Source organism: Canis lupus, chromosome 11, assembly GCF_048164855.1.
Source record: "Canis lupus baileyi chromosome 11, mCanLup2.hap1, whole genome shotgun sequence".
NCBI lineage: Eukaryota > Metazoa > Chordata > Mammalia > Carnivora > Canidae > Canis > Canis lupus.
In genome coordinates, this window is record NC_132848.1 from 50,632,746 (window position 1) to 50,647,334 (window position 14,589).

At 37.3% G+C, this 14,589-nt stretch overlaps 1 protein-coding gene and 1 pseudogene across 1 annotated transcript in view; both read right to left on the reverse strand.

Annotated features, from left to right (window-relative positions):
• SRBD1 (S1 RNA binding domain 1) overlaps window positions 1-14,589 on the reverse strand; it is a 189,737-nt gene that overhangs the window by 155,291 nt on the left and 19,857 nt on the right. Inside the window, exons 5-7 of the mRNA XM_072768227.1 lie at window positions 8,295-8,461; window positions 4,304-4,421; window positions 3,137-3,275 (exon numbers count right to left, since the gene is read on the reverse strand). Coding sequence (XP_072624328.1) covers window positions 3,137-3,275; window positions 4,304-4,421; window positions 8,295-8,461 — 424 coding nt within the window. The remainder of the gene's footprint in view (window positions 1-3,136; window positions 3,276-4,303; window positions 4,422-8,294; window positions 8,462-14,589) is intronic.
• LOC140642291 (dnaJ homolog subfamily A member 1 pseudogene) lies at window positions 9,970-11,350 on the reverse strand (annotated as a pseudogene).

Genomic DNA, 14,589 nt, shown 5'->3' on the forward strand with positions numbered 1-14,589 from the left:
CTAAAATGAGCATAGGAATTAGGAGAGCACCAATCTCCCCATCCTATCCTATCAGAGCACTCCTGTAAAAAGCCACTCTTGCTCAAAGAGCTCTCCCTCTATGGCTTATCTTGTCAATAAAACCAATATATCTTGACATGTATCAGTTGTCACTTTACATGGGTTTCTCTTAGAAAATCTTCTCTCCCCAATAATTCATTTTTGCCTTTGGAGACATGTCTAGTAAGAAGTTGCTGTGGCCAAGGTTGCAAAGATTGCTGTCTCTGTTCTCCTCTAGGACTTTGATGGATTCCTGTCTCACAGTTAGGTCTTTCATCCATTTTGAGTTTGTCTTTGTATATGGTATGAGGAAATGATCCAGTTTCATTCTTCTGCATGTGGCTGTCCAATTTTCCCAACACCATTTGTTGAAGAGACTGTCTCTTTTCCACTGGATATTCTTTCCTGCTTTGTCAAAGATTAGTTGACCATAGAGGTGAGAGTCCTTTTCTGGATACTCTATTCTGTTCCATTGATCTCTATGTCTGTTTTTCTGCCAGTACCCTACTGTCTTGATAATTACAGCTTTGTAATAGAACTTGAAGTCAGGAATTGTGATGCCATCCATTTTGGTTTTCTTTTTCAACATTCCTTTGGCTATTCAGGGTCTTTTCTGGTTTCATACAAATTTTAAGGTTATTTGTTCCAATTCTGTGAAATAGGTTGATGGTATTTTGATAGGGATTGCATTGAATATATCGATTGCTCTAGGTAACATAGACATTTTAACAGTATTTGTTCTTCCAATCTATGAGCATGGAACATTTTCCACCTCTTTGTGTCTTCTTCAATTTATTTCGTGAGTGTTCAATAGTTTTTTGAGTATAGATCCTTAGTCTCCTTGGTGAGATTTATTCCTAGGTATCTTATGGTTTTGGGTGCAACTGACTATTGGGACTTCATCAAGATAAAAAGCTTTTGCACAGCAAAAAACAGTCAACAAAACCAAAAGACAACCAACAGAATGAGAGAAGATATTTGAAAATAACATATCAAAGGTCTAGTATCCAAAATCTATAAAGAACTTAACAAACTCAACACCCAAAGAACAAATAATCCAATCAAGAAATGGGCAGGAGAAATGAACAGACATTCCTCCAAAGACATACAAATGGCTAAGACACATGAAAAAATGCTCCACATAACTTGACATCAGGGAAATAGGAATCAAAACCATAATGAGGTACTACCTCATACCAAACAGAATGACTATAATTAATAGGTCAGGAAACAACAGATGTTGAGGATGAGGAGAAATGGGAACCCTTGAACACGGCTGGTGGGAATGCAAGCTGGCGTATATGGAAAATGTATGTGAGTTCCCCAAAAAGTCGAAAATAGATCTACCCCATGACCCAGCAATTGCACTAGGTATTCACCCCAAAGATACAAAAGTAGTGATCCAAAGGGGCACCAGCACTCCAATGTTCATAGGAGTTATGTCCACAATAGCCAAACTATGGAAAGAGCCCAGATGTCCATCAATAGATAAATAGATAAAGATATATTCTATATATAATGGACTACTACTCAGCCATCAAAAAATGAAATCTTGCCATTTGCAATGACATGGATGAATTAGAGGATATTATGCTAAGTGAAATAAATCAGAGAAAGACAATTATCATATGATCTCACTCATATGTGGAATTTAAGAAGCAAAGCAGAGACACCTGGGTAGCTCAGTTAGTTAGTCATTTGCTTTCGGCTTGGGTCATGATCCCAATATCCTGAGATCCAGCCCTGCATTGGGCTCCCTGCTCAGTGAGGAGTCTGCTTCTCGTCTTCCTCTCCCTCTGCCCCTTTACCTCCACTCATCTCTCTCTCTCTCTCTCTGTTGCAAATAAACAAAAAAATAAAATAAAGAAACAAGAGAATCATAGGGGAAGAGAGAAAAAATAAAACAAGATGAAATCAGAGAGGGAGCAAACCATAAAAGACTCTTAATCATAGGAAATAAACTGAGGGTCACTGGAGGGGAGGGGGTGCAGAGATGGGATAACTGAATGATGGATATTAAGGAGGGCATGTGATGTAATGAGCACCAGGTGTTATAGAAGACTGATGAATCACTGACCTCTACCTCTGAAACCAATAATACATTATTTGTTAATTAATTGAATTTAAATTTAAAAAAAGAAAGAAAGAAATTCTCTCTCCCCTGCCCTCTTCCCTGCTCACTCTCCTTCTTATATACATATATATATGAAAGCATAGGAAGATACACTTCAGAAAAAGACCCTTAATTCCTGGAGAGTAGAAGTGTAGAAGCAGGACTTCACTTTATAAATAATGTATGTCAGAACCGTTAAAATTCTTTAAAAAAAATAGGTATTATTTGTATAATTAAATTTTTAGAAATAGAGTAAAAATTTTAAAAGACAACATAAGGGATCCCTGGGTGGCGCAGCGGTTTGGCGCCTGCCTTTGGCCCAGGGCGCGATCCTGGAGACGCGGGATCGAATCCCACGTCGGGCTCCCGGTGCTTGGAGCCTGCTTCTCCCTCTGCCTGTGTCTCTGCCTCTCTCTCTCTCTCTCTCTCTCTCTCTCTGTGTGACTATTGTAAATAAATAAAAATTAAAAAAAAAAAAATAAAAGACAACATAAGACACTTTTTGTAACTTTGGGACATGAAGAAATTTCATTAAAAAGAAAAAAAAAGCAAGCACCTTAGGAAAAAAATTAGGAAAATTAAAAGAATTAATAAATTAACTATAATGAAACTAAGACCTTCTATTTTATTTTCTTTTTATTTATTAGACAGCATAAAGAAAGTGAAAAGAAGTAACAAACTGGGAGAAAAAAATTGTAATACATATAACTAAGAAAGAATATCTTTAAAAAGACTTATAAATTAATAAAAATAGAAGAAACAACACAATAAAAATGGGCAAAAGACTAGAACAGGTACTTCATCAAAAGAGGAAGCTGAATGGCTAAGCAGGAGATATATGGGGATTTGTTTTATTAGAATGACTTATTCTTTTTATGCTATAATATTCTTTTACATAGTCATTACTTAGTAAAACAATTTTTTAAACATAGTTTTCAAAAAGGAAGAAGAAACAGAGATGATCTCTTGAAGTAAAGCCAGTACCTTTTACATTGGGTCTAATATAAGACAGCAGACTGAGCTCCCCTGGATTCTCAAGCAGTGTTTTGGCTGCTCCTTCTAATCCCAACTGCTTTGCTCTCTGGGCTTTGGTGCCTTTGCTCCCAGTTTTATATGGAGCTGACTAGAAAAAAAAGTCAGAAAATATACCATATCATTCAGTTTTAAAAAGCAAAAGTCAAATTGAAACATAAAATCAGAAGACATGGTAGGAATGCTAAAGATATCCTTTGCTCAATCCTTTCCTTTCCCTTCAGAGATGAATTAATACAAACCTGAGATTACTAGCTATACGAAGATGGTTGTTCCTTATCTGATTCTTTATACTTTTCTATTTATTTCATATTAGTCATTTGTATTTACTCATTTTAAAAATTCAGTGCCTGGACTGCAAGGACTATGAGGTACTCTCCTCAACCCAAGCGAGCTCCTCTAATAGCTGCTGATACATAATGCTTCTGCGGCTTTAAACACATTCACTCTTCAATCCGAGCCATTAGGCTTCTCTTCCCACACCTTGCTGAGAGTGGTATCATAAAGAAGCACAATGATCCTCTAATTACCAAATATACATTTTTCAGTCCTTATCTTGCCAAAGCTCCTTGCTACATTTATTCACTTAACTATTGACCATTACCTTCTTCTAAGATTTTCTTCCCTATTGTCTTCCATGGTATCATCATCTCCTGATTCTCCTCCTACTTCCCTGACCATTCTTTCCCTGTCTTCTGCTCTCCCTTCCACCACCCATGCTTCAAAAGTTAGTGTTCCTTAATGGTCTCTCCGGACTTGCTTACCCACAAGCTCTCCCTGAGTGAGTTCCATTCTCATGGCTTTCAATACCAACTACATGCTGAAGACCCTTACAGCCAGGTTTCCACCTCAGCACTCCCCTTTAGGGTTCTCAATTCCATAACATACTCTCCTTTGTCCCCTGACTCAACTGGGAATGCCTTGGAGACATGGATTATGTATTATTTATCTTAGCAAACTACACAAAAAAGCATCTGATATTGTTGCACTGTATTGAATTAAATAATGGTGGCTGATGATTTTAGCTTTTTATTTCCAGATCTTTTTTAACTATAAAAAGAGACAAATCCTAACATACCTAGGTAGGTATTATATTAAAAGATTCAAAGAGTTACTTACCACATGTTCTAGTTCTTCAAAAGTTTTACAATTCAGCAAAGCTTTTAACAAGCACTCGGACATCTTCCCTTCCTTCTTAATTTTTTGGATTGTACTATGAACCTTCTTTGCAACAGCCCTGAAAATAAAGACCTTCTGTAAAATACTAGACTTATGTGTCAAAACTTCCTTTTTGAAGTTATCTCAAACTTACAGAAAAGTGGTAGGTAACATAAAACATTCTTTTCCCCTCTGAACCATTTAAGAATAAGTTACCATTACCCAAATAATTTAGTATATATTTTTCTGTAAACAAGAATCTCCTCCTATATAACAATATAGCCATTAAAATCAGGTAATGGATATAGATATATTACTATATTCTAACCCTCAGGTCTCACTTAAGTTTCACCAATTGTTTCAATAATATCCTTGATGGAGAATTCTGTTAAGAGTCGGTTGTATATAATTGCCATGTGTCTATGGTGCCCTTCAAGCTGAAACATTATTTCAGTCTCTCCTTGATTCTCAAAGCCTTGATACTTTAGAATGTTACAGGCCAGTTATTTTGTAGAATGTCCTACAGTTTGAGTTCCTCTGATGTTTCTCTGTTATAGAAGTAATGCTGTATTCTTATCATTGCATCTTTTAGGTGAAAAGTGATATGAAATGATTTTCACTTGTACTATCACTCATTACCTTAGATTATTTGATAGTGTGTTTGGATTTCTCCATGATGCAGGCACTCTATTCCTGTGTAATTATTTTGTGGAAAGGTACTCTAAAACTATCCCATTCCTTATTAAACTTCCAATTTACTTGCTGTTTTATTTATATCACCACAGACTCATGATTTTTTTAATTTTATTTAATGATTATAATCCATTAGTAACACTTATTTTCAGGCTCAAATTATTACAAGTTTGACCAGAAGTAACCACTCCAAGTTAGTTTCTGTGTTCTTTTGACATATTTCCATCATTCTTTGAACATTTCTTTATTTTCTGGCACAAGATATTCAAGGCTTTTACTTTCCTTGCCCCAGCCCTGGAATCAGGCAAATAGTAACCAAAAACCAAGTTATGGGTGCTAGATGTGCTCATTGCTACTGGGTATCACTACTCTGGACCAACACACCTAGCACCCATAACTCATTTCTAAATACATTCTCCAATGGAGAGAGCCAGGATTTCACTGAGAAAAGCTGATTCCAGGAAACAATGCATAGGTAGGGGCAAGGGCACAGTCACCCCACCACTTTCAGATGATTCTGTGTTGTGAACAAAATCCCGTTATATCTAAGGCCTCTCATCCTACTTTACTACATAGCATCTGCCTAATAAGATTTGCTAAAGTGATGGGGGAAAGTTAGACAAAAATATAGATTATTAGAAATGATTGATAAGGAAAAAAAAATAAATATACTTATAAAAAAAGAAAAAAAAAGATAGAAGATTATAAATTAAAGAGGAAGCTTATGCAGTAACAGATTACAACCTGTGTATCTTTTACATTCCTGGTAGTCCAAGACTGTTTTCAGGGGCTGAATCACACTAGGGTCATTTTGACAAGAGGCCAATGTCCTATTGGCCTGTATATACAGAAGAGGAAAGGCATCTTTAGAGAAAATATGGAAGCTTTTCCTACTATCCATGATCAACCTCTTTTATTCACATTTTTAGTGACCCTCAGTAAAAAGTGTTTTTTACTTTGCAACCTAGTACACATATACACATATATAATTTTATATATAAAAATTATATGTACATATAAATATGTATAATAAACAGTTACATAAACATAAACAGTTTCATGAGACAATATTTACCTTTACTACATAAACTACACTCTTACATTTTCTATTGTCTATTTAATTTTTGTTAAAGTGGTAATGACCCATTACATTAACTTCACTACTCCTTTATAGCTAGCAATTAACAGATTAAAAACCAATGCTTTAGTTATAGAAAATGCTGAGCTTAAGGAAAAATAGAGACTATACCTCATTACCAAATCTCTGTATGGTATACTAAAGGTCTTCAAGCCCCAGTCAATATTCCCACTTAGTTGGAGAAATTTCCTCCACTAATATTCAATGTATTTCACAATTAATAGACACCCAGGGAATGAACTCATTTGCAAAAGTGTTTTTTTATAGAAAAAGAAAATAATAATAACCTGCACATAAAGCTTCTATTTGTCTTCCATACAACCAAATATTATATTAATTTTTTTGTATATTTTTTTATTGGAGTTCAATTTGCCAACATACAGCATAACACCCAGTGCTCATCCCATCAAGTGCCCCCCTCAGTCCCCGTTACCCAGTCACCTCGTCCCTCTACTCACCTCCCCTCCACTACCCCTTGTTTGTTTCCCAGAGTTAGGGGTCTCTCATGTTCCGTCACCCTTTCTGATATTTCCCACTCATTTCCTCTCCTTTCCCCTATAATCCCTTTCACTATTTTTTATATTCCCCGAATGAATGACACCATATAATGTTTGTCTTCTCCAATTGACTTACTTCATTCAGCATAATACCCTCCAGTTCTATCCACGTTGAAGCAAATGGTGGGTATTTGTTGTTTCTAATGGCTAATATTCCATTGTATATATAGACCACAACTTCTTTATCCATTCATCTTTCAATGGACACGGAGGCTCCTTCCAGATTATCATTAATTTTTAAATAGACTATTCTTGTTCGTTTGTGACACTTTCCTCATTTTCAGATCCCTAAATCCTCACATTTTCTTCATTAGCTTGCCTTCAACCAGATAGAAAGCTTACTTCAGAATTCATAAACTACTGGCCTTCAACATGTGGCCTGTAGGTGATTTCATCTAGCCCAGAAAATTTTTATATAATAACTCAAATTGCCGGGTTCTTTTAAAAAATAGGATAAGCTGGCAAGCTGGGTAGACAAGCCTGATGTCAGTAATCAGCTGGAGTAGATGCCACTCCTCTTAGGGGTTAGGATCTACAGTTTGTATCCCTTGATGCTCATTACTAACCTGGCCCTGGAAGGCTTGATTCTGAATCTACTTGATAACCTAGTCATTTATGCTTCTGGGTTGGTTAATTGATTTTGCCTCTCAGTGAACTTTAACTCTCCACTTATTAGCATTTTAATACTCCTGGACTAAAAGAACTTTAACAAAAGGTGTAGAAATGCTAGTAAGATGCAGGTTCCCGCCAAAATCATAGGAAGATTATTAGGCTGCTTGTAAAAATAACTTTTAGCACTTTGAGAATGGCTTGAAGGTAAGATTATATTCAATTTTAATCAGATCCTTGTCATAAAGTTGAAAAACAAACATGTTAACAACACAGTGCTTGGCTTGTAGGAGATGTGCAATAAATGCATGAATGGTGAAGAGTGTTTTAATAAACTCTACTGAAAAATATAATATAGTCTTTGCATGCTTATTTCTAAATTATTACAGTAAGTCCAGAAGAATAATTTTTGGAAGGGTGCTTTTCATTCTATGGCCACACAAAACTTAAGACCCACTAATATCAAAATATCATGCCCTTTAAAAGGTTAGAAAAAGGAAATATACATATTTCCCTCCAAATTGTATACACCAAAAAACTCTTCATTTTAGGACTTCATAATATTAAGAGGATAGTTTTACAATAAGCTGTTGAAGATTCAGACTAAAATGCATTTTTCTCAGTTTCTTTCCTTTGCCATATGCACAACCAATTCTATGAAAGAATATAATGGTCAAACTCTTAGGCACATACTTTTAATGCAAACCTCCTTTCTGCCCATGTATGCCCCAAGCTATGCATAAACACTCCAGCAGAGGGACTCTGTATACACCTAAAGAAATAAAATGGAGCTGACTTCCTCTGTCAGAAGGCAACTATATTCAGATTATAATAATTCAAGAAAACAAAACAATGGAACTGTTGAAATATGCTGTCATTCATTTCTTCACTGTTTCTCCTCCCTAGCTCACATGGCCTCTTTCCCCTCACAGTAGGTTCTTCCCAGGTTTCTTACCGGAGCTCCTCTAGGGTTTGTCGAACTTCTCTCAAGGAATCAGCATCAAGGTTATTAATAAGCTCTTTTCGATACCGTATAATGAAGGGAATTGTGTTATCATCATTAAAGAGACGAATAATGTTGGCACATACCCAAAGTTCAATATTAGTTCTCTCAGATAAAACCTGCAAATTAAGGATAGTGATTTAAAATCCTGAAAATTAAACATCTATACTGTAATGTATGGTTCAAATATAGAATCAGATAATGTTCTCCAGTCACTTAGAAACTACTTTCTGTGGTTTAAAAAAATACATATATGTACTGACAATCAAAATAGTAATTCAGTAAAATCCAATAAAGCCACTGTATAATCATTCAAGTTCTACAAGGCTCAATAAGACACATTTTTCCCCTCTCAAGAGTTAGCAGTAAAGATCAAGGAGTTAGTAACTCATTGACATGTCAACACATGACACTGTTGTCTCACTGCTAGTGAGAAAATGCAATGGTCCATCCACTAGAGGAAGAACAGTTTGGCAATATCTATCAAAATTTATAATACATAAACTCTTTGACCCAGCAATTCCACTCCTGATGTATTCATACCCTTGGGAAATGATATTATTTATAGCGATATTTTTTGAAGAACTTTTTGCAGTATAATAAAAGTGAGCAAAAACCTAAGTCTATAATGGGAAACTGGTAAATAAATCATGATATGATAAGAGTAGAATACCATGTAAACTGAAATGGAATGACTCACAAAACCTAGGAACATTGCTTACTAAGAACACTGGCTGAATGAGGATAGGAAGATTCCTGTGATCTTTTGATTTTAATATCATACACATATACTACATATTTGAAATAATTAAGTCTTTTTAATAAAATAAATCTATGGGTTTCAGGAGAAGGTACATGTAAGCAGAAAGGTAAAGAAGTCAGCCTCAAGAAGAGAAAGAAGGAAATGCAATCTCAGTAACTGTTCTCAAAACCTAAGCAGATTTTTCAAAGTATAGCACAAAAGGCACAAATTTTATTACTATCTCAATTTTGATGCCCAAGATCAGTCAAAACTGAAGGGTAATAAAAACCCAGAAAAATTATTAAAGAATTATCATAATCAACTAATTAACAAAATCAAGTTAATATATAGAATAGAATGAATTTCAAAACTACAGATGAAATAAAAGGCTGAAATCCAGAGACTATCCAAGGAGGATATGCTCATTCTTCTGGGCATCTTAAATTCCGAGGCCTATATTTTATTACCATTTTGATGCATTGATACCCTCTCTCCGGTGAGTGAGAATGCCAACTTCACATCTCCAGCCCTGGCTGCCTTCCACATGAGCTCCAGACTCATTTAGATAACTACCTGACATATTCTCTTGAAAACATAATGGGCATCTCAAATGGCTTTGCAAAGTGATCTTCCTCTCAGACTTATTCCTCCTCCAGTGTTCCCCGTTATTATGTCCAAACAGCAGTTCAAGCCAGAAAACTAAGAGTCTAACCCTTTCATTTCCTTCAACTCTTAAAGCCACTCTATCAAAAGAATTAATTCACCCAACCGCAAAATATTTCTGTAGTCCTATCACTCCTGTTCATTTCTTCCTCCCTACACCTATCTAGATCAACCAGGATTACTCAATAGCCTGTAACTATTCTTGCATCCAATTCTTTTTTTTTTTTCAGAGCTTTTATATTTGAGTTTATTCTTCATTTAGCTTTTAAAACACTACTATAGTTGAATATTAAAACAAAAACAATAGCAAGTAGTGAGCTATGATTATAGTCCTTCACTCATCCACTACTGCATATAAAATGCCAGCAGCAGTGTTATTCACCAGCCCCATTAAGAAGTCTGACACTGAACACCACCCCTAGGATGATGTTCATCATCCTCATATGCTTCCCCATTGTAATGGCGCCGTCTCTCCTGATTGGGATCAAAGTCCACAAGTTCTACCTGGTCCATTTCATCAGTCTCTTCTACTTCCTTCCTCTCAGGTAGGAGTTTTTGTTTATCAGGAGAGAGAAAGTCGTTCTTGGGGAAGTTTACCTTAAATTCCATGATTAGGTGACCCTTCTCATATGGTCTATGATAAATTGGCATGCCTTCATTTAGCACACACTTGATATCCCCATGCTTGACAATCTGACCTGGATGAGAGGTGATGACGATGGTTCGGCTGTCAAGAGTAGATATTGGCTTTTGAAAGCCACACAGGGCTTCAACCAGCTGTATATCCATACACATGAAAAGATCTTCTCCTCGTCGAGTAAAAACAGCATGGTCCTTCTGATCTAAAACAATGATAATATCTCCTGGTTCCAGTCCTGGTTCTTGGTCTCCCTCACCATGGAATGTTATCTTCTGGCCATCTTTCATGCCTTTGTCAATATGCACTTCTAGAATCTTCTTCTCTCGAACTATCTTCCTTCCGTTGCAGCTTTTACATCTATCTTTAGGACTGATCCGTTCCCCATGGCCCTGATCCATGCACACAGATTGAATTTGCTGAACCATTCCAGGTCCTATCTGATGAATTCTTATTTGTATTCCAGTACCTCGGCAATTGGGACAACATTCGACTGCTCCTTTCTTACCACCTCGGCCTTCACATTTATCGCAAATCACATTCTTTTGCAGAGCTAGTTTTCTTGTTGCACCATTATATACATCTTCTAAGGTTACTGAGAGCTGATGTACAACATTTTTACCTCTCCGTTCTCTCTGCATCCTGCCTCCTCCTCCAAAAAACATATCAAAGATGTCCATGGGGAAGCCAAAACCACCACCAGCTCCACCTTCTTTAATTGCCTGTTCTCCTCCTTTGTCATATAATTCCCTTTTCTTTGTATCAGAGAGCACTTCATAAGCTTGAGAAATCTGTTTAAACTTCTCTCCTTCATTTGGATTCTTATCAGGGTGGTACTTCAAGGCCAGTTTTCTGTAAGCCTTTTTCAATTCCTCCTGGGTGGCATTGGGTTTCACCCCCAAAACATCATAGTAAGTGGTTTCTTTCACCATTTTCTACAGCCAGTGAGAGGGCCGAAGCCGGTGTGGGGGAGCGGGTAGGAGCGCGTTGCTGGGCGCAGCTCAGGCAGCCGCCGCTCCTCTGCGTCTCACTGAGCGTTCTGGAAAGTTCCCTTTTGCATCCAATTCAATCCCATCTATTCTAGTCTCCATGAACCAACAAGGATTTTTTTTAAAGATTTTATTTATTTATTCATGACAGACAGAGGGGGAGAGACAGAGACACAGGCAGAGGGAGAAGCAGGCTCCATACAGGGAGCCTGACGCAGGACTTGATCCCAGGACTCCAGGATCACACCCTGGGCTGAAGGTGGTGCTAAACCACTGAGCCACCCAGGGATCCCGGATTTTTTTTTTTTTATTGTTACTCAGAGGTGCCTAGGTGGCTTAGTTAAGCGTCTGACTCTTGATTTCAGCTCAGGTCATGACCTCAGGATCATGAGATTGAGCCCCAAGTTGGGCACTTCACTGGGGAGTCAGCTTGAGATTCTCTGTCTCCCACTCTCTCTGACTCCTCCCCCCCTGACTTATGCACACGCTGTCTTGCTCGCTCTCTCTCTCTCCAAAATAAAGAAATATAAAAAAAGAAGAAGAAGAAGAAGAAGAAGAAGAAAAAATGTATACTGGATCATGTCACTTGACTGATCAAAACCTTTCAATGATTTCCCATTGCATTTAGAATCTAAACTCCTTACCATGACCCAAAAAATCAGCCTCTTATCAATCTCATCTTATCCAGTCTTCCCCTCATTGGAAACCAGCCCCAATGACTTTCTCTTAGTTTCCTAGAACATGTCCAGTTGCTTCTCTCTTTAAAGGCATTCCTGAGGCTCCCTCATTCAGAAATTCTGATCTTAGTTGTTATCTTCCCTGACCCTGACAAAATCAGACTCATCAGTATTTTCTCAAACCTATACCTCATCCTATTTCTTACTCCAGCCAACATCATTTTCTACCACAGAAACCATCAGGGATATTACAGCTATCTCCTTCAACTCCAACTTTCCATTAGATAGCAGCTATGTCCCTTGAGGGTACTTGACCTCAACTCCACCTCCACAGCATTTTGTTCAGTATTCAGTTGTTTTATAATTAAGTGCCAGAGTATGGTCAGAAAAATTGGTCCAGTCAGCATGAAGCTCAAGACTTGGGTTGAAACTCTGGACCCAGGTACAATTTCTTCTAGAGAAACACGGTTTGTACATGTAGACTCCTGAAGCTGAGGATGGCAGTGCTAAGAGAATCATGGAAAGACTGTATCAGTGCACTGATCAAACTTCTGTTAGAGGTTAAGAAATATCCTTCAATGCTTAAACATTCTAGTAAGTTCTCAGTATCACTGTGTGTTCCCTATCACGACCATCTAATCTGCCCCCAAGGAAGCAAACTGAACTTCTAACATGTCTGTTCTTTCCCCTCAAGTTCCCTTTCTGTTAATATCATCTTTTATCTGAACCACAGAGCAGTTTTGTTTTCTATACTTTCCACCCAGCCTCTCTACATTACTCCTGATTATGTTTCTAAAACACAGATATAATAAATTGAGTATTTTTTTTTCTTTTTTTCTTCTTCTGAACACAAGCCCCCAATGACTCTTACCAACCTGCTGGTAAAAGTCCAACCACTGCGACCTAGTTTTAAAATCCCTTCCTAAGTGTGATTCTAAGCTGTACTGTCTTAAAGGAGTAAACAATCTAGAAGAGAAGGCAAATGTCAATGCAAATAAGTACAAATAAAATAGGATGTGCCAATGATAGACTGTTTTCAGAGAAAAGTCTCCCGGGGGTTATCAAGGAAGGCTTCCTACAGGGGTAGCATTTCAGCTGGCCCTTGAAAGATAGGCCAGATTCTAAAAGACAGATGTAAGAAATGAAAAATGACTAAAATGCTCATCATTTTGTGTGATTGTTACAGGAACCTACGGGTTCCCACTATTCTAAACTACCTCAGCTACTATTAACTGAAAAGGCCCCCCCATAGCCCAAGATCCAAATTTGGGTTGAACTAGGTCTTAACAAATCCAGAAGCATCATATGTGTTAAGGAAGTGTACACTGCTGCTTATATAGATTTATATAGATTTATATTTAGATTTATATAGATGCTGCTCCATGAAATTAAACATAACAAAACTCCGTATAAGTAGTCTCCAGTTTTGGGCCTCCAAATCATCTAATTCCTTCTGTCTTAATTTGGTCAACTGTTTATTTTAGCTCTTATTATGTGCCATTAACCATACCAAGCCAGTGAAAATCAAATGTAAAATGACAAGTCCCTCTTCCCAAGGAGCTTATAAGCTAGAAAGAAAACAGACAGATGAGTAGTTAAAATATATTGTGATCTAGGACAGCCCTGGGTGGATCAGCGGTTTAGCGCCTGCCTTTGGCCCAGGGTGTGATCCTGGAGACCCGGGATCAAGTCCCACGTTGGGCTCCCTGCATGGAGCCTGCTTCTCCCCCTGCCTGTGTCTTTGCCTCTTTCTCTCTCTGTGTCTCTCATGAATAAATAAATAAAATCTTAAAAAAAAAAAAAAAATATATATATATATATATATATATATATATATATATAGTGATCTGTACTCTGACAGAAGCACATGTAGATTATTTTAAGAGCACATGGGAGATACAAACATCTAATTCTGCAGCAATGGAAAAGCAACAAAGAGAATGAAGGTGTATCTTCAGGCAGCCAGATAGGGGCAGGAATTCCATGAAGAAAGAACGGCATGTCAAAAGGCACTAATGAGAAACTACTGCACGTTTTTTAAATTCCTGTAAATTCAGCAATGCTAAAATGTACAAAGGGTGTTAAGATGAGGTGAGAAATGGAAAGGTGGATGAAGCTAGATGGTTGGATTCCAGGTAGAGTTTGAACTTATACTCAATATTGAGCCACTCAGTGATGATCTGCTTATTACTTAATTTCAGCTGTTGAGCCAACCTCCCTGTACAAACCCCTGTGACATTTTATGAGTCAGTGAAATCTGTGGACTAGAGAAAGTGGCTCACAATGTGTGGTCCCCAAACCAGTAGCATAAGCAGCACCTGGGAACTTGCCAGAAATGCAAATTATTGAGCCCCACCCAGATCCACTGAAGAACCACCTCTGGGTTAGGGCCCAGAAATCTGTGTTTTAGAAAAATGAGGCAATCAACAAAGATGTAACTGAAAGAGTTGAAAGTAGAGATCAAACCTCAGGGATGGGTAAGGGTAAGGCAGAGAACTATCATAGTTTTTATTTTGAAACTACTCACATTTATTACTTT